This window comes from Dermacentor andersoni, chromosome 5, assembly GCF_023375885.2.
Source record: "Dermacentor andersoni chromosome 5, qqDerAnde1_hic_scaffold, whole genome shotgun sequence".
Taxonomy (NCBI): domain Eukaryota; kingdom Metazoa; phylum Arthropoda; class Arachnida; order Ixodida; family Ixodidae; genus Dermacentor; species Dermacentor andersoni.
The window spans coordinates 12,368,330-12,389,295 of NC_092818.1; the positions used below are offsets into that span (position 1 = coordinate 12,368,330).

A 20,966-nucleotide genomic window follows, 5' to 3' on the forward strand; every position below is an offset into this window, starting at 1 on the left:
CCGCTGCTTACCAGTTGTTACGGCTGGTACCAGTTGTTACAAGCTGGTGCCTTCGGTCGTGATGGGGACGGGGTTTCAGCGACTTTCAACAGCGTCTGCTTGGAGCTCGAACCAGATTGACCATCGGAGAGGGTCCATCAGGGAAGATGAGATGGTGTAAAACCAAATAACAGAAGTTTAATACATTGTTACAGGTGAGCATTGTGCTCCAAGACAAAAAGTACAGAAATGTTCAACGTGCATGCTTTTGCACACAAGGGTAGAGAAGATGCGTTCGTGCCATCTCGCTGGCCTTCTATACCCTACGCCATCTGGGCAGCCTCATTGTTTCTTGTTCCCTAGTAGAGGGCCTTGTCAGCACAGTGGTCAGCCCACACAGAGGAACACGGAGAAAAACCACTCCCTGGCAAAGAGGCAGTGAACGGAGGACACGTCAGGTCAACACACTGGGCGACCCACACATGGGATTTTGGAGAGAAAGAAACCACTCCCTGGTGTAGAGGGGGTGAACGTAGGACAAAGCAGAGTAGGATTTGCACTGGCACCTAATGCCATTGCACACACCCAACGGACAAGCCTTTTCATGTTGACGAGCGTGACGAATAGGCACATTGTGTCTCAGGCGCTTGCCATCCGTTTCCTTCAACGCTGCACTCAATGAACTGTAACAGTAGAAAGAAGCGCACTGATCCAAAAATTTTTCTTGATTGATTTCAGCTATTGGCCAATAGCAACCATGTATGGGTATCCGCTATATTATGAAATAAAGCATCCAGTAAATAGTGAGGAGCAGGCTGCTGTAGAAAAGAGAGTGAAACAAAGGTGACTTCGTGCTCCATTTGCGAGATCCACGTGCCAAGCATGACTGCAAACTTTGGCTGAGATGTTCACAGCAGCGTATGCTAACCGTGCACTGTGTTTTTTCACTAAGCGCGAAGGGTGGTTCAGGGCCCCTTTAATGCGGACGACAGAGACATAGAAGAAGGCATACCATTGATAGACGTTGGCTGGATGCGAAAGGGAAGGAGGGAGCATGTGCAAAGGTGCGAGCCAAAGAAAAGGTGAGCGGAGGGAGAAAGCAAGGTGATAAACTTAGATGTGCAGTCGGGTGCAGTGTCAGCATTTCAGAATTTGTCCCAAACAAAGGCATTGCACAACAGTGATGCTGGCGCTCCTGTCTATCTAACGCCATGAGCCAGGGAAAACATGGGGAACATTGGAGATGGAAATTCAAGATGATGAGCAAAACAAGAACAAGGTGAAAGCAGGAGCCAACGTTTTGACTTAGTGGACTTGTCTTCTTCAAGGTAGGAAAGCAGAGAGTTTTCACCTTGTTCCTTCATCTTCCGTTGGTAGAAATCCAGGGAAAACCTGGGGAAGGCGGGAGATGGAAATTCAAAACGATGAGCAAAACAAGAACAAGGTGAAAGCAAGAGTGAACATTTAGACAAGTGGACTTGTCATCTTCAAGGCTCCTTGAAGAAGACAAGTCCACTTGTCCAAACGTTGGCTCCAGCTTTCACCTTGTTCTCGTTTTGCTTATCGCCATGAGCCAGGGCCACACTTCTGTGCTTCCTACCAGTGCCGGCGTACAATCGCTGTTGCACGTTCTATCACTGTTTCCAGCATGTTTCCAGCATACACTTTCATCCTCACGATCGTAAATGCAGATCTAAAAATTCTGATGATGTTCTATGGCATTTTCCGTGTTCCTACTGTAGGATCGGGCACTCTGACTGGCAAGCTTTCTGTTCCTCAATAAAAAGAAACGGGTACCGTAAAAATTGGTTGTCAGTCCCATTAACCCTTTCAGGGTCGATATTTTTTCACCATATGTGACCACCCAGGGTCGATTTTTTTTATTGCAGATTAGAATACTTCAAAGGGACCTATTTAAAAAAAGAAAGTTACCGTGATCTTTCTAGAGTTACCGTAAAGTGAGAAAAAAATATTTTGCATAGGTATATATGTACTGTTTATTCATGAATAACAACAACAATAAAAAAAAGGAAATAAACTTACAACAATTAAAAATTTGATGCATTGTTATAAACATAGTTCAAGGTTTAGAAAATGCACACATGAGAATATTTTGCAAGCCTCAAATGTTCCTGCTCTTACAATAATATTTACATCCATAGCATAATCGAACTGCATAGGTGAGCTCACTGAAGAAAACTGTGTGTTTGTGTGCTCGTCAAAAAAGCAAAACTTGCGACAAATTTCCGCTAATCTTCATCTTATCACCAATCAGAGGCAGTTAGTTTTCGCGACTCTAAAAAAAAAATAAAAGAGGAATGCATGCATGACGGCATCTTTCGTATGTACACCCCTGTAAGCAATAAACAAGTGAGTAACAGGTGATTGCCCTTTGAGGGATTAGTAACGAGATAGCTACCAGTTTTGCAAGTGCAAGAAGCCGAGACCACCCGTGGAACAAAACCCACACTAACCGACGCCCACGCGCGCATGCCAATGCCCGAGTGGTGGTATATAGACGTGCTGGAGCAAACAAACTAACTCTAAACTAAACCATGCAACGGAAACTGAGAGAGGGAGGCTTTATCCCCACATAGTGGCAGCACATGCCAGGAAAGAAAAAGTTTGGAAATTGGCGTGCTTTTTAGATGTACATACGGTGACGTAAATATATGGCATTGACCGTTTTGGACTTGTTCGTGGCGCCATATACTGTATTTACGTTATTGACCCTGAAAGGGTTAAGCAGCTTTAACTTGTTTCGTAGCATAGATATGCAGTCGAGAATGTGCACGTTACAGACCTGCAAACTCTCCCGTTTTGTCCTGGAGACTCACATTTTGGCAAGTCCTCCTGGTTTATGGACACAGCCATAAATCTCCCAAGAAACTGCCCTGCCCCACCTCAAAGAAAGAAGAAAAAAAACCTGAGGACACCTAAGCACTTCTTATGAGCTGTGAATGCGAAAGCATTAATGCCCACTTGAACGCACTGAATGCTGCTGAGCAGTCCTTCGAGTTATGAACTCTTCATGGGCAAGCGAGTGCATTGAGATGCTTGTCACGTTTTGATTTGGCCTTACCGAAGCGCATTTAAAATGCAGGCGAGAGTTAGCGCGAACAAGGAATGCGCGGATAACACAGGCTTTCGAGAGAGAGGGTACGTGGCATGCATTGCAGCGATGCCGTCTCCCCTCATTCAATGCCGCGGCAGTAGGTGTTTTCTTTTGCCTGCTTTGCTCCATCAAGGCCCGAGTCAGCAAGCGCGAGCCAGCGCCGCAAGTGCATTCTCGTGACACTGGCATCGCAGCCATTGGGAAGTTACGTGCCGTTTCACTGCAACGGACGCTGCCGACTTTTTCGCTCAATAGGCCATTTGACACGTTGCCACATACAAAAAAAAAAGGAGGTGTCATGCAACAAAGCCACATCGTAACTTTCATCATGTGCTAGGTAGCTAGCCGAAGCAGGATCTAAACCATTTGGTGTGTAAGCAGCAGTTTGCTTCAGATCAAGACCTGCATTGAGCAGTGTGCATGAGGAAAAGGTCAACATGCATTGCGTAATGGCCAACTCTTGTTAAGTCAGCTTCGCCGCAGTACAGTGTTGTTACGCAGAGAAGCGTATTTAGGGGCAATTGTCACGGCAGATACTAGTATGCATTCCTTAATTATGCACGTGCGCATGCATTGTCTCTAATCACAGTACGAGCGCAGAGACGTCTAGTAACTGTAATGGCCATCAAGTCAATTAGAGCTGTTTCTGACATTGTTGTGGTGATTTGAGCCTTTGTTTTGACCACCTTGCACACCTTGTATATGAGACTGCATGTAACAGGGCGTAGTACGTGTTTCTTAATTGCACATGTGCACATGCTATCTTCGGTCACTGTACGAGCGCCATGACATCAAATAACTGTACTGGCAGCAATTCGGGGCTGTTTTTGTCGTCATTGTGGCCTAGGCAAAACAGCAGTTTTATTTCTTTCCTCGTCTCCAATGAAAACAAACTAGCATAAGTACAATATCTTCTAGTAAAGCTTTAAAATAAATATGCAAGTTTTCATACACAGTTTCTTGAGGCACTGTCCCAGGGTTTATAGAGGTCCTTGAAAACCCTTGAACATCAAAATGATATTTTCAAGCCTTTCAAAATTCTTGAAGTTTGATGAAGTGTTTAATAATTCGTGTTTTATTTTTAGCTTATCTTAGTGAATTTTATTTACGCAATTGCCTACAAGCTTGGTGCAATCCATAACTCACGCCAGTTGAATTTGATTAGCATCTTTACTATGGCTGATGTATTTCCTCCACGTATGTGTGGCACACTCTATGTGGGTGGTAAAGAGCGAGGGCTGTGGTTCATTTTCTAACCTTTTTTACTTTTCTTGTTTGTGAGCAGTGAAAAAAAAATTCTTGCTCATTGTTTATGACAGTGCTTGTTTTCAGCCTGTCAAGCATAAGGCTGCTTTTGCCTTTGAAAATGGGTTGACAAGGCCCTGGAAGCTCTCAAAAGCTCTCAGATTTCCTGCTAAATAACTTTCACAATCTCTGGTGTTCAGATGAATACATTCATATGAATATATGCACACAAAGAAGGAAGCATTTCTTAAAGGTGCAACAAAGGTCAACATTTTGCATTAAACAAGATCCTTTGTTGAGGCTAGTGCCAATCACTCCTACATAGTGGTCCCATTTTGTAATAGCTAAGTCTATGTATTTCTTCTTCTTTGCTTCTTTTCTTTAAATCAGGTACTTGAACCCGCTACCATTTTGGAGCAGGGCCCTCTGCAAGCAGCTGTCAGAGTGAAATTTACAGTTGGGCGCTCAAGCACCGTAACGCAGACTGTCATCATTGATGCGGTGCATCCGTACCTAAGGTTTGACACCCAAGTGGAATGGAAGGAAGACCACAAGTTCCTCAAGGTGGCCACATCTTCTGCCTTGTCTTATCCTGTGTGCGCTGTCGGCATAAATTGAAATGAAAGAAAAGGAGAAAACTGACCATTACAGCTGCAGTGATTAATTATATTCAAAGCACCTGCTAAGCATAATTACGTTAAAGCATGACACATGAAGTGCTATTGACTCCCACTAATTTGACTTTTGCGGGATTGCATGGTTTGTTCAAATAATCCGAAAAGTTCAATTAGGAAAAGGCGACAAAATGGACAGATGCACATCCTTTGTTCTTTTTTTTTTTTTTTTTTTCTGAGGTAGTAGTCTGTAATGTCTTTGTTTCTTGTTGGTGAAGTGAGATGCAACCAGCAGGAGGGGAAGTGCTCTGACAAGTTTAAGTGCTGCCTCGGCGTGACACGACACGAAACAAATGGGACAGGATGTCTTCACAGGCAGAAGGACAGATTTAAATAAAACAGCTTCACCCCTAGAGAGGCTGTAGCAGTCTGCTGAATTTCTTGTGTTTTCAAGCTTTCAGTAACTGCCAAATGCATGAGGGGGTGCTGGTAGGGGTGTACTACTTAATCAAAGCGGCATTCTTTCGAGAACTAAATGAGTGTTCCTTCCATATTAATGTATGTTTTTTTTTGTTGGGGCTTTCCATTGCATTCGAATAAAGCAAGTTGAATTAACTGAGGTTAAATTAACGGAAGTTGATGGTAAACACTTTCTTTTGCTGAACTTGCTTAGCTTGCTTTATTTCAAGTGGTATGGCTCTTAGCTGCACTGTAGGCATAGTGTAGTGCCAAATATGTGTTTTCGAGCCTGAATTTAAACCACTGGTACAATTTTGGACAAAGCTGCAGAAGCAACACTGCATTGCCATTTTCTACTTGTTCACATTAGAATTTTCACAATTTACATATAAAGGTACTGTCGTTGGGAAACTTGGTAATGCTGGCAAAGTAGTCATGGAAGTCGTCGTCGTTAGCAGTGGAGTGTGACGACGGGAGACAAGACAAGCAGTCGACATCAATATGGACACCGACCGCTCTTGTAGCTGACAGAAAAGTTGTATTCTTGAAGGCGTGCCAGCCATCCAGAAGGATTGCGCAGTCCAACAAGCCAGCGAAAAAAAATTATGATCCATCGCTATCTTGAAATAGTGACCGTACAGATATGGCCCAAACTTTTGGATGGCGAACACTGCAGCAAGGCATTTCAATTCGGTGACAGTATAATTTCGCTCCGCTCTTTTCAATGTCCGACTTGCGCACACAACAATGTGCTGGCGCCCATGATGAAGTTGAACAAGGACGGCATCAATGCATACACTGCTAGCATCAGTGTGTAGCTCATTCGTGGCCTCTGGATCGAAATGACGCAAGACTGACCCAGAAGTTAGGAAATAGTTCAGCTGACGGAATGCGTCCTCACATTGTAGTTCATACGTACGGATTGTCTTTGTGAAGGAGGCACATGAGTGGATGAACAAGTTGGGCGAAGTTCTTAATAAACTAGCGGAAATAAACACACAGGCCAAGAAAACTTCTGAGGTCTTTCACTGTCTGCAGTTGGCTAAAATTGTGTGCTGCAGCAATCTTTTCAGGGTCAGGTCGTATACCATCTTTGTTGATGTGAAAACGGAGCATGAGAGTCCAACGTTCACAGAAGTGACACTTTTTTGAATTCAAAACCGGTCCAGCTTTTTGTGTGCGGTCCGGTATGGCACCAAGTCGCTGATTGTGCTCCTCAAATGTTTTGCCAAAAATTATTACGTCATCGAGATAGCACATGCAAATCTCTCATTTCAATCTGTGTAGCACGGTGCCCATAGGTTGCTGGCACGTTGCATAAACCGAAAGGCATGACATTAAACTCGAAGAATCTTTTTGGGATCACAAAGGCAGTTTTCTCTTTATCTGTGGGGTACATCGGTATTTGCCAGCATGCTGATCGTAAGTCAGAGGAGGAAAAGTAGGAGGCTGCATGAAGGCAATTGATAGCATGGTCGATGTGTGGCAGAATGTATACATCCTTCTTTGTGGGTGCGTTAAGTCATCAATAATCAACACAGAATCTCCAAGAATTGTCCTTTTTCCTAGCTAGTATCACTGGAGCTGCCCAGAGACTGCAAGACTCCTGGACAACGCCTGTCCACAGCACTTCTTGAAGTTGCTCATCAATTACTTCTGGTGAATAGGCGTCACTTGGCCTGTGTTTATGTAGTGTTGTGTTTGCGAGTCAGAAAGGGTAATTGGACGCTCATGCTGCGCGAAATTGAATAGCGGACGCATTCATTGCGTCCATTCATAGGAATAGCATAGCGGATGAGGACCATTTGCAATTCTTTCCTCTCTGAAGAGAATAGCGACTTGTTCGTCATGCGGTAGAATTCCACGGAGTAGTCACGATTTGCTGCCCTTGCGTCGGTAGAAGCATCAACGGCATCAATACTGGCAGTTACTTCTGAGTCAAAGGTGGCCAGCCTGAGTCTTGTCAGCAGTAAAACTTCCTCCAAAGACGTGTTCACCGCCCACACATGAGCATGACCATCTACGCATACTATAATGGATCGAGGAACCAGTATATTTTTCTTCAACGTGGTAGGGCAGTACGGCTCAATTAAACCATGACAGCGATGCGGAGGGCAATCTGTGGAAGTTACCAGAACAAATGCCACAGTGTGAGCTGGTAAAAGGACATCATGGGACACACAAAATGCTCCCTGCTTGTCCCCGTCAGATACTGCTGGTATGGGTTTCATCACAGGACTTCGAAGAGAAATTTCACTAGCCCCACAGTCTAACATTGCACCATATTCACGAAGAAAGTCAATACCAAGGATGATCCCAATCCCAAGGAAGGTGTCCCAAAACAACAAATTCAGTTGTAAAGTCTTGACCACCAACACTCACCATAGCAGACCAAACACCAATGGGCCACAGGAGTTTGCCTCCCAACTTCACAAAAAGCACTCTTTTGGCCCCACAAGCAAACACAGCTCTGTGTCCAAGATGACTTTTCAACAAAACACTCATTACTGAAACTGTAGCACCGCTATCCACTAAGGCATCAGTATTTCAACTATGAACACAGACACACACTTTGTTTTTGGGCACGGCGAGAAGCAGAGGACTACGTGACCATCCCCGACCTCACCTACATTGATTGCACCAGCTAGTTTCCCAGCTGGGATGGTGGTGAAAGTGAGCGACAGCAAGGCGATGGCGAGCGGCGATAGCCGGTCAGAGGTGGAGTAAGACTGCGGTTGGAAGCTGGAGACTTATGCCGGGATACACTTTCATGCGGATGTCGTCGAAGAGGTGCAGCAATCTGCCACAGCGAGCAGTCTTGGTCTCCTCTCTGCATTGATAATCGGGGATGGCTGAAACTTCCTGCTGCTGTCGGCGACAATACCTGGCGATATGTCCAGGAATTCTGCAGCTAAAGCAAATAGGTGGCTTGTGGTGTGCAGGGCAGTCACAAACTATATGGTCTGGCGCTGGCTGTATTGGGGACAAAGGCATTAGGGTGGTGCGGCCTGATGGCGTCCGAAGGTGCGTGAAGGATGCCGGAGCTCCCACCGTGTCGACGTGGATGCGTTTGTCATGCAAGGGCTGATTTGCGCTATTAGTTTGCAATTGGCAAAGTACCAGCCGTTCAGGACAGCGTACCTCAAGTGCGCATTGGTTTTACTCCGGTCCTGCATCTCTTCCTCCACTTTGTGCTTGAAAGTGAGCTAATTATTCTTTAACGAGCTGATGTACTAGCAAGGCGTTGTCATGGGAGGTGGAGATGTCCACGCTTGCGACTGTGGTCACGTCAAATCCACCAAACTTTTCTAATACTCGTCGCGTCTTCAGTGCCTCAAAAACACGGCAGTGGCATCTGAAATCAGACGGAGTGCGCAGTTCTTCCTTTGATATAAGAGAATCGTAGACATCTTCAGCGATGCCCTTCAGGAGATGTCCAACCTTGTCTTCATCCGACATGCCTGTGTTCACAGTTCTGCACGGTTTCAATATTTCTTCAATGTATGTAAGTTGTGCATGTTTCTCCAGGCAACAGTGCTCTACACAAAAGCGTATGCTCAGATTTCTTTGTTTTTGAAAGTGAGTCCCGGAGCAGCTTTTGATTTTCTCAGCGAACCTTTTCCATGTTGTCATCGTGCTCTCGTTATTATCAAACCAGAGAAGTTCTATTCCGGTGAGAAAGAAGACAACGTTAGCAAGTCCCGCTGTTGAGTTCCAGCCATTGTGACCGCTTACCTTTTGATAATGCTTCAGCCAGTTGTCAACGTCCTCATCAGCTTTGCCAGGAAAGGTGCATGGTTCTTTCTGAGGGATCCAGCTGATGACTTGCCTAGGGCGCTCGCTGTCATCTTGCAGGCTTGTGTCATGGCTGCCGCTGGCTGCTTGTGGTTTGTTCATGTCTGTGTCTTCAGGCGGTAGTTCAACCAAGCACCGGCATCGTCAGAGGGTGCGTTGAAGAAGGTTGTCTAGAGCGATTCCTCCGCACCTCCAGCAAAGTTGTTAGGGATGAGATGGGTTTATTTACAAGATGATCGAGGGGGCATAGAGACAAGGTCGCAAGCAGTGAGGCATTTCCTCTGCTTCTTCTTCCTCTTCTTTTGTTTGGCTCCACCCTGCAGCGTGACAATATATACTTTTCATATATACTGTGTAATTACATTGTGAGCTAACACTGCTAGTTAATACATAAGCAATAGTAATATGAACATATGCACCACTTTTTTTTTTAATTATCCACCTTCAAACTGGAGCATAATGCAGATAATCAAGAAAGGGCTTAAATTAGCACTGGCTCATCTGTAAAGTTGTATGAAACGCTATGTTCTGCATTGGTAAATAAGAACATGTTTGAGAGTGGGCCACCCAATTCCAAATGCCGGCTGTGTGGAGTTGCTTGTGCCCTCATTGAGCAGTGATTTGCTGATTTCATTTTGTTCACAACGTTATAAGTTGGGAGGCATTGGCTCTCTCAAATAAGATGTTCTGACATTACTATGGGTGGTTGTAGCGGGGCTTCTTCCCCTGATGTGTGTTTGATGAGAGATGTGACAGGCAGTCGCACATTATTCTTATAATTCCAGGATGCATAAATATGTAGCTTGCATTGCAGCACTTCATGCTTAATGTAAGCATGTCAGGTCTGCATGACACATTTGCTCGTGCACTTCAGAAAACAATAGGAAAAAACAACAGCGCTTTGCCGGAAGACTTGCATGACAAATCAACCGAGTGCCATGCAGATAGAAACAAATGCCTGTGCTGTTGCCGTGACCAATACTCCAATCAAGCACAGTTAGGATATCATAATAGCTACATTTTTTTATTGACGATCATAACGCAGTGTGTCTTAAAATGTTTGTAACGACCTATGTACAAGTCGATTGAGTACAAGTCGTCTAGGCAGTTAAGCCCATTTAGCTATGCTTTCTGACATATAGAGTTCACATAGTGCTAGTGTGCCATAATTTTAGTGCGCTGTAGCATTAGTGTTGTCATAGGAAAAAGCTGGATTTGCTTCTTTACAATATGTAGAGTATGTCGCTTTGTAACAGCTAGCAAGAGCAGGGACATTGAGTGATTCTGAGTTCTAATTTTACCAACCATCGTATGTCCTGCTTGAAGGTTGAATTCCCAGTCAACATCTTGTCTCGGTGGGCCACGTATGAAATCCAGTTTGGGCATCTGGAACGACCAACCCACTTCAACACATCGTGGGACTGGGCGAAGTACGAGGTATGCCTTGGCTTGGGCGTAGTCATCCTGGAGCCATTCTGTGTGGGGAATTGGGCTTGTTGGTATTACGTCACCTTGAAGGCTTTTTCAGTGTTGCGCAACTAGTAACACATAGACGCATTGAAACAATGAGAGACACACATGCCGCGCTAACTTCCAACAATGATGTCGGGGAAAACTGAACGAAGGAGCCTGCAACCCGGAGGCATTGGTAGTGTAAATTAAAACATTTGGTTGTTTTGGTCAGGCATAAAAGGCCCTGCAGAGGAAAAAAACAGGAGATGTCTATTTCCATTTGCAAGAAAATAGGAGGTAGCCATGAATAATAGTACCTAATCATAAAAAAATTTCCTTCACAGAGTCTCAGCTGTCCTGCACTTTATTTTTTATTTTCTGTTCTGTATAAGACTGTAGCCTATTATTTCAGTGAAAGAAAAAAAATGTGACAAACAAATGTGCACATTTATGAAGGTGATGCTTAGTAAAAAATAAGAAAAGGGAAACATCGAGCATTTACGCACTTGTACATTCACATACAAAATCAAGGTTCGAAGTTGTAGCTATATTATTGCTATTTAAACTCAGTTTTCTGTATTATTTGAGTTTGTAGATTATTCTTTCAAAATAAAGACCGCAGCATTGAAGCAAATGTTTGATTGTTTGAAGACCATAGGTGGTCAGAATAAGGGATGTGAAAATCGAAGAAGGCACCCCCCTTCTTAAAGAAAGGAAAAAAAGTGGGAGGGAAGGCAGCTGGTTATAGTGCTGTAATTAATATCACATCTAAGACTTTTCATGGGATGTTTGGCAGTCTGGTAAGGGCTCTGGTTGAAAGCATCTGTGCTGAGTTGCTTTGTGTGTTGTTCATTCATGAACATTGTCAATGCTGACATTTCCTTGTGGGATGCTACATATCCTCAGAAAAGGGATACACTTTGTGTAAATTGGATGAAAATATCTCTGCCACGACCCATAAACAAATAAAAAGTAAATTTGTGTCTGCTTTGAAATACAGATGTGCCCGTTGTGTTATATGACAGCTTTTCTTTTTTCTTTCCAATTTGATCGCTGCCTTCGCATTGCTGGTGGTGTCCTTGGGTCTTGAGATTAGTTTGAACTGTGAAAAGCACTTCCACTTGAACAGGACTGCTATGTGCCGAGGACTACTCAATAAGAGTACTTGGGACTGCTAAGTAATCAAGATTGCAAGTCATGCTGCAATAAATTTATTCTTGCAGACTGCATCTGTATTTATTTTTTATTTTAGAGCAAAAGCTCTGCTACGCCATGTCTTGCAAGGTCATTCATCATCTTACAATGACCTTGAGCCACCGAGGTGCAAGTGTGGCAGGTGTGACGTCGGGTCATGTGATCCGCTGCGGAGAGGCATCGCATAGCCTCGTCACTGTGGTATCACGTGACTAGGTGAGGGTTTAACAGCTGCTTTGCCGACGCTTGGTTGCTCAGTCTCGCCATGGATGTTGTGCCGGCTGGGCCATCTGTGCGTGCGTTTCAGAGCAAGCTACAGGCTGAATCCAATCATCTAGTAGATATAGCTAGACGGCAGGCTGCGAACTCTCAAGCAAAGGCAATGTTGCCTGCTGAAACACCGGAGCAAAGGGGGACCAGATTAGCACGTTATATAAAAGCTTACCAAGCACAGAAGCATGCCAAGATCAAAGCTACTGCAACCGCCGCTGTCATTCAGCGACACGAACAACAACAACGAGGAGAAGGAGAAGCAGTGGTACCCACAATGAACGTTTGACCAACCACACCCTTCTGCTGGCGGCAAGCTCGACTGCGATGGCCAGGTTTTGCCGTGACTTCACGGGCAACCCATTCGGCAGCGTGTTTAATGTGTGTAAAAGATTGTGACCTAACTTTAATGAAAGACTGTGTGCATTAGTCTTTGCAACACCAAGCCAAACAGACCTTTCGGTTGAGTTTTTCAGAAATCGTTTCTCTCAGTAGAACAGTAGAACTCTTTGCCTTCCTGTATTACTGAATGCTCAGGTGTGAAAAATTTTGAAGAGTTGTTATTCATGCACTGTAATTCTCTCCTGCTTGGGCAGCACTAGCTGCGTGCAGTATTTCAATATAAATAAATAAACAAAGAAGAAGCAACAGCAGCAGCAGAAAGCAAAGCAAGAAAGAAAGAAAGAAAGAAAGAAAGAAAGGAAAAGAAAGGGTGGGTAGGGTAGTGTGGCCAGCCCAAATTGAAATTGACCAGGACACCTGTTATCCAAATTACATGGAAGTGCAACATGTAATTGCTTTGTAGCTGGTTTCTAAACATGGAGTAGTTGCAAGTGTGCATTTCGGAGTGTGAAATAAACCATTTTTATAAGGGCAGGTGAACCTGGAAATGGGATAACGCTTTGGGCTAGTCTCAGAATTGTTTTCTTTTTAATTCATGCTGATTGCACATTTACACTGCACGCTTAATTTTTCAGTCTGCTTGTTGCTGTTACAGAGTGCAACTGAAGAAACCTTGTACTCACTCATTCTTTCTTTCTGCAAATGGTGCTGAAGCAGAATGACTTCGATCTGCGTGCACGCAGTTGAAATCTTGGATGCTGATTGAAAGGTGTCTAGTTTGTGTATATATACCCACCACAGTGGCTATGCCATTCTGCTGCTTACCACGAAGTCATGGGTTCAGTTCCTGTGGTGGTCTCATTCCAAAGTTATCAATCGTCACTTACGGTGCATACATAGACGAGGGACAAAAAGGATGACGAAGACAAATGCTGGCTTCCAAGTCAGCACTTGTCAAAGTTGGAAGTCAGCTTGTTGTAGTTGGAAGTCAGTGCTTGTCTTCGTCATCCTTTTTGTCCCTCGTCTATGCATGCGCTGTAAGTGAAGATTGATATCATGGAATACCAATTAGCCCGTACCCAAACCTTGCCTCATTCCAATGTCTGCTGAATGCAAATGTGCTCAGGTGTACTTAGATGCATGTTGCACTATTTAGATGCGTTCGGAGCTGTCCATTGTGGCATCTCTCATAGCCTGTGTGTTGCGCTGAAATATTAAATGCTAGTGTTTAATTTTTGAATTTTTGCTTTGTGTACATGTTTATGTCACTCGATACCACTTCTCTATTTATGTGAGACTGTTGTGTTCATTTGCTGCACACTATGCGACAATTCCTGCATGGATTTGTCACTATTGCAAAACCAAAAAAGTAAACTCATCATCGGCGGTATTCTTGTAGCGAGTAACTGCAGCACCACATTCTTAGGTGCAATGAGCAATGCTGGAGGCCAGAACTATTTGTGCACTTTGCGTTTGAAATAAGTAGGTTAGAGTGAGGCGAGCCTCATTGTTCAATGTTGATGTGCTTTCTGGCAATTTTTTTGAGTGATTCTGGCCCTGGCCGCATTCAGGTGTGTGGCCACAAGTGGGTCGACCTCAGTGAGCACGGTCATGGTTTGGCATTGCTGAACACGTGCAAGTATGGCCACGCAGTCCACGGGAATGTCCTGCGGCTTTCGCTGCTCCGAGCACCCAAGAGCCCCGACCCAGAAGCTGACATGGGTCATCATGAATTCACCTACGCCCTCATGCCACACCAGGGCAAGTGCACTTGCTTGTACCCAGAACACTTCCAAGTTCAGCTTGTTCCTGTTTTCTCACAAAACAAATATTTTGGGTGACGTAAGTGCGCTTTAAAGTTTTCCCGAAGGAGCATATGTTGATTGGAGGTAAATTTTTAAAGCTCAAGTGTGAAACTAGGTACAATGACAAATTTTATTTTAGACTATTCTACTGCCTTGGTTCTTTCACGTGACATCATAAGTGTATACATTTATGAATTTCCCGCATTTAATTGGCTCAATTAAAAAGCAATAAATTGTGCGTTCTGACAAATCTTTTTTTTCATAAGCACCGTTGATCTTTCAGCGCTAATCTTTAAAATTTTAAATATTTAAGTTTATGATAAAAATAATGTTCGGCTAGAAAATCATGCTTTTCTAGAAATTTACTCCTGAAGTTGCCAAAAAATCACTTTTTGGTGATGTTCAAACCTAAATGAAGCATTAAGGCACTCCACATAAAAATACAAAAGATAGCTCATTATATGAACCAACCTTTCAGCTTGTGATATGAAATTTTAATTTGAATAAATTTGTTGGAGGCGAGAGAAATTCTTTTCAAGCCTACAGCTGAACTTATCTTTAGGCGCTACTGAACTTTCTTCACTGCAAAACACGTGCGGATCACAACTGAATTCGGGCCGTGCTTGATTGCCGTGGTGATTTTGCCATAAACGTGAGCATTAATAGCATTGGTGATGCTTCTAGATTATCTGGTCATTCGCAGTCATGGAAATTCTGCTCATGCGCCGCTACGACGTTCACCGGTTCCACGCGTGTGTTGTTGACAGTGAGCAGCAAGCCAAAGATCTGTACACAATAGAGGAAGGGATTAGATGTGACCCATGTGGTGGTGATGCTGCCGTGCCCAGACTAATATTGGGAAGTGCATCCCAACAGAACTAATTATGGTAAAGACAGGTTATGTTGCATCATCCCTAGAATAATAAATTATTTTTATGAACAAAATTTAAATATAGATTATTTCACACTTAACCAACTTAGGCAGTATTATATATAGAACTTATATTATAGTGCATTCTATTTTCTTCTTTTGCTCTTTGTGTGCACATACAGTCGCCGACCATTTATTCGAACCTCACGGGGACTGCGGAGACGTCCAAATAAACAGGTGTCCGAAAAAGCAGATTAAGAAAAAAAAAATATTTTATTTCCATGCACTTATTCAGGCTCGGCAGTAGGGTTGGAGAAACCGTGAATGCGCCGTTGCACGCTGTTCCCTTTACGCGCAATCAGATAAGCCTGAATCTCGGAGAGGGTCGTATGGTCACTATATATAGGCAGCTGAAAACACAGTCACTGCCTGTACACGCTCCGCATGTGACGGCAGCATAGCACATGGTGAGTCATCTTTAGACTCGGAGTCACCGTCTGGCGGTGCAGCAGAAACCTGACGAATGATTGCGCTGTCATCGAGTTCTGCGCATGTCAGTACAGCACTGTCAGCACCTGTGAAACTGTCAAATGAGATGGTATGCGGAATCGCAATGCTCGGTAGAACATTCTAGGGGTCAGTAGGGAGCACATCGGAAGGCGACAAATCCTAGGCCTCCCGGCACCCACTTGCCGGCATTCCCCAGCGCAGTCTGCACGAGCACTGTCGGCGTAATTACACTTCACGCAATGTTTCCGTATGCTGCGTTGGATCACCGCAACCTCGACACAGCACACAAAGCAAACATCACCGTGCCGTCACGCCGACACCAGTTGCACAAACGAAAAATGTCGCCTACTTACAGCGTCGTGCACGAAGAAACAAGCAAATCAGCTGCTGGCTTGTCTTGACATGGCCTATTAAGCTGAGACTGGAACTTCTGTAGCCACGAACCAGGCAGAAACGATGGTGATGAGCGGGGATTTGCAGTAGCGCCACTTTGTGGGGCAGCAAGGAGGCTCCGTTCAAAACAAAAATGGCATTCAGCAAGTCGAACCATGCACCAATCAGAGTCGGTGCATGGCAATGTTACTAGACTAGCTTCAGTTTTCAAACTTGGCGCCGTTGCACGGAACCGCCACCCGCCCGCGCCTTCGTGGCGGTGCAGTCGCACCCACCTTCACTTCCTCACTAGCCGGCTACGCGGGTGGGCCCGACTAAGCAAGCGGTGCAGCGTTGGTGTATTCTGTGGTTCGTTGTTGACGGCGAATTTCAGCAAGCATGTCATCCGCAAAACTGTAGCCTTCGCCGAGTTTGTTAAGAATACCAGGAGGTGATGCTGACGTGCTGAGTACCTGGCTATCGCTGAGGCGGCTATTGGAACGATGTCGACAGTTTGGCGCGCCACTTTTTCTGTGCTCCCAGCAATGCGACGCTTCGCTAGGCGTGGAACAGAGCGATTCCTTATGCCGACTGGGAACTCTGCGAAATCCACGGCACACGCTCGTGACACTGCTCCCGCATTTGTCGTAGTCGTTGTCTTCCACAGCTGGCTGCGCTGCCGTTCATCATTCCAGCGTAGAATATCGCTTCTCTTCTGTCGTCGTAATGGGGAGGCTGCGTTTACGGGGGTATGAGCCATTGTTTAAGGGAGTATGAGCCACTCATTGTCTTACGTGGCGGGCAGATTTAATTTTCAAGAAATTTAATTTCGAAGAATCACAAGCGGCAAATGGCGGGCAAAGGCTGCTAACCACGCCGCCGAGCAAACTCGAGACATCGAACGCAAGTGACAACGGCGGACAGCGGGCATACCGTCAGTGACGTCGTTCTCTTCGTCGCAGCCGATTGTGCGTGTAACCTCATAATTGAGAAATACTTCTTCACCGAGTGGAAGAGCCGACGATTATTATTTTTTTTTGCGGCTTGTGTTTTCAAAGACTGACCTCATCTTTCTTTTTGTAGCGCTTCTTTGGCGTGGTGAGAAGCTTCGGTGTGGATGAAGATCATCCTACAATCACGCACTTTGGCCAGATCTTCAGGCGCCTGAATCTAAACTGTGCGAAACGTTAAGACGACAGGAAGAAACACACGACATTTAGAAACGCAGCTTCTGCTCTTCGCTGTATGCATTTCTTCCTTTCGTGCAGTTTACCCTTCTTTCAGTATGAACCAACTGGCCCGATAAATCTTATTGCTGTAGGTGGATACCGCTTTCTCATGGTATCACTAATTCGGACAAGGGAAAATGCCAGCGAGCGTAAAACACGTGCAAACTGCCCGTCTGCACGAGCTCAAGGCTGCGTCGAGGCATCTGCAGTGGAGCTCGATGGAACGGTGCGGCCATCTGGCGGCTGACACAGAAGTGGTGACAGCGGCTGTAGGCGCGCGGGCGGAGAGTTTTACAACTGAAGCTAGTCTAGTAACGTTGGTGCATGGTGCTGTCGATCAAGTTGGCTCAAGGAGTGTCCAAAAAATCAGACGAGAGGTTGCAAGGTGTCCGAACTTTCGGCAGTTGTTATACATTATGGTCTATGGGGAGAATGGCAGTGCCGCGAAGCAGACCGAATAATTGAGCATGTCCGAATTTTTGGAGTCCGAAAAATCAGTTGGCAACTGTAGTTCTTATGCTGAGATAACCTGAACTTTTCTTAATTTGTGTACCAGATATTTACAGTAACTGTTTTTGTACTTCTCTTCAATGTGATCAAAGCTTGCACGTTTCTCCATTTCAATGAATTGTATGCAGTTTGCCATGTGATGTATCATTCAATAAGTCTGACCTAATGCTGACCCATGTCCAAGATACATGGGGTGAGGGCTTCGTCAAGCTGCCCAAAAGAAACATTTTCTCTCACTCCTCATGTCCTGTATTACACATGAAATAAACTTCTACTTCTACTTATGAACTCTTTGTGCATAAAATTTGTGCGCATCCTTTTTTATGCGTGATAAATGGCAGTAAGGTACCCATTTATGCTGTTTGAACATTGATGCCCTTGCAACTACCTTTTACGATAATACATTTTTGCGATAAATGCAAACCGTAACTGCTTCTATGTTGTCATCAAGACCAGATTGTTATCAGGCAAAAGATATTGTGCACAGCACCAATTCATGGTTTTGTAAATGCTACATATCAGCAAACTACGAGTTAGGCAAGAACCTGAATCAACACTCCATGTCAACTGTGGCATAGAAGACTAAGTGCCGAGAAATTTCCAGTTTTCAGGCTATAGTCTGCTGTTAGTGTTTGTGGGCCTGGTCAAACACCATTTTAGTTTTGGTGACAAGCAGCAGAGAAGAAATGACTGATTATTGTGCCTCTGCGTAGGAGAGAATGAGGTTAGGTTAGCCACTATCTGCAGAGTGTCTACCAACCGGGAAAACCAGGAGTTCTCAGGGATTTTGAGTAGTCTGGAAAAACTCAGGGAAAACTCAGCGAATTTGTGCCTCTATCAGGGAAAATTACCTGTAATTTTATTGAAAGGGTCGAAAGTCGCGGTAATGCTGGCTTGAGTAACAGACAGGAATCATAGTGAATCGTCTTTGACGCCCTGTTGTGTGGGGTTCTCACACCCGCTCTTGGGACAAAGGAATGACAACACAGTAGTGCGAACAATCACAAGGGCATTTATTGCACCTTTCATAGATCAATGCCTGCTAGCCGAGTTGCTATCCACAAAACATGCCGATGGGCGCGCGACAGATCTAGAAGTCCGACTCACCGCGACCGGATAACGAGCGAATATGTTCGCCCCATGCTGGATCCCAACGCCTCGTCGTTCGCGTGTATGGTCACGTGAACGGTGGCGCGTTCGAAGGCGGCCACGCGAGACGGTCTCGCAAAAGTATGGATCGGCGCACTCGTGCCACGTCCACGGCGCTCGCCGGCCCGCCGCCAAAGACCCAGCGTGTTCTCCCCTCGCCCCCAAGTAACCCCGCCGTGAGGCGGCGTTAGCAGCGCAACACTCGCGCCATCTCTCGTACTGCGCCTCAACCAGGCCGACTGCCGCGGGCGTCACGCAGGCTACGCGGCGAAGCGGGATTGCAGGAGATGGGAGCTATGCGGGAAAACATCATATCAGGGGACGCCTGAGAGTCGCGCATCCCCACAGTTGTCAGCTGGAGAAGTTGCCAGTGTACAGTAAACGATCGACTTTCCGGATGCCTGATAATTTGCACAGCTTCGCGGCACCACCGCGCACCCCATAGAGTCAATGTATCAAAACGTCTGAAATTTCGGCGCAAGAACCCTTCGCCGTCCGATTTTCCGGACTTTTTGTCATGACCGCAGGTCCGAAAGGGCATTAATCAAAGCCACCACCGCTGCCGTTTTGAATGCCTCGCTGCCTCGAACCGGCGCTCTCGCATGCAGACCCGCTGGCGCCCGTAGCCACCACAGTGGCAACGCTAGACCTAGCTGCTTCGATGTTCGCGATTAAGCTTTTTGCCGTTGGGTGCCGTGTTTTCCATTGAAAGGATTCGGTGCTGTCAGCAATGCCACCGACTCCACCTTTGTGGTCCTCGTGATTGGCTTAGAAGCTTGGAAAGCACGGTGCGTTGCATAATGCCGGTTCCCGAGAGTCAGCTTCGCCTCTGTACAGAAATGTTACTTGGGGAAGCATACACAAGTGTTGCAGTGAAGCTTAACAAGCGTAGGAAGGGGCTATTGCCACCGGACACAGTATGTATTCCTTAATTATACACGCGTGCACCCGGTATCTCCTGCCACAGTACGAGCACTGATATGCCTAATACGTGTACCGACAGGTCCTCAGAGCATTTTCGAATGTGTCTGGGGTGGTTTGAGCCCTTAAGGACAGTAAATGACATGCATTTATTTTTTACAACTGGCCGATTTTTTGGACGTTTTCGCAGTCCTTAGGGAGTTTGAAAAGTAGGACGTGGGCAGTGCAACTGACCAAGAAGATGCTTCAAATGGTCCATGGGGTGAACGAGTGGTGGAAGGAGGACAAGAACAACAAGGACCTAGACATGGAGGAATGAAAGGAAAAGGAAGCGTGTTGCCACTATTTTGAAGGAGCTTGAGCTCAAAAGACAAAGTGTTAGCTGATGCCGAGATGCAGGTGTCCCTCATCCAAACTGAAACAAACTCTTTGAAGCAATGAAAGACAATACTGAGGTGCCGTATGCGGGCTGAGAGTATGTCAGGACAGTTGAGGTTGACTTATGAGCTGTTGAGAGAGAATCTCAATTGTGACAAAGTTCGGGCCTCATACCACTGAGCTTGCGATCAGTTCATAGAAATAGCTCGTATTTGAAAATATTTGCTTCTGTATGCATTTCCTTTTTATTTGTATTTGAGAATGTCTGACTCCATTTGCAATTTTTTTCGAAGACATTTTATTTGCTGTGCATTTTATTAGCCCCTCCCTTCTCTTTTTGAATAACATAAATACTACTCCTTAGTATTCGAACTGGATTAAGTCATCTTTTTTATTTGTTTTTCATATGCTTACTAGAGAGTGACAGCATCGGGCGACATGGTTTCAGCTCGTCTTGACATGGAACATAGTTCTGCGTCACTCGGGGAATTTCGCAAAGGCACTCAGGAAAAACCTGGAAAACTCAGGGAATTTGGAAATGTAAGCTTGGTAGACACCCTGTATCTGCCACTGCAAATTGCACATGTATGCTGTGTTTGACTTCCTGACTGCCCCGAGCCCCCAAAATTAGAAGTTGTGAACTGCTGAACATATGCCACTTATGATGTGTGCAGTAGAGCCTCGTTCATACGTTCTGGAAAAAGAAATCGAGAAAAAGCTTAATAACCGGTAAAACATACGATAAGAAGTCACACA

General features: G+C 45.1%; 1 protein-coding gene across 1 annotated transcript in view; it reads left to right on the forward strand.

Moving 5' to 3' along the window:
- The window catches only part of LOC126530124 (alpha-mannosidase 2C1-like), a 241,787-nt gene that overhangs the window by 176,086 nt on the left and 44,735 nt on the right, over positions 1-20,966 (forward strand). The window contains exons 13-15 of the mRNA XM_050177562.2: positions 4,730-4,903; positions 10,534-10,644; positions 14,037-14,226. Of these exons, the coding sequence (XP_050033519.1) occupies positions 4,730-4,903; positions 10,534-10,644; positions 14,037-14,226 (475 nt within the window). The remainder of the gene's footprint in view (positions 1-4,729; positions 4,904-10,533; positions 10,645-14,036; positions 14,227-20,966) is intronic.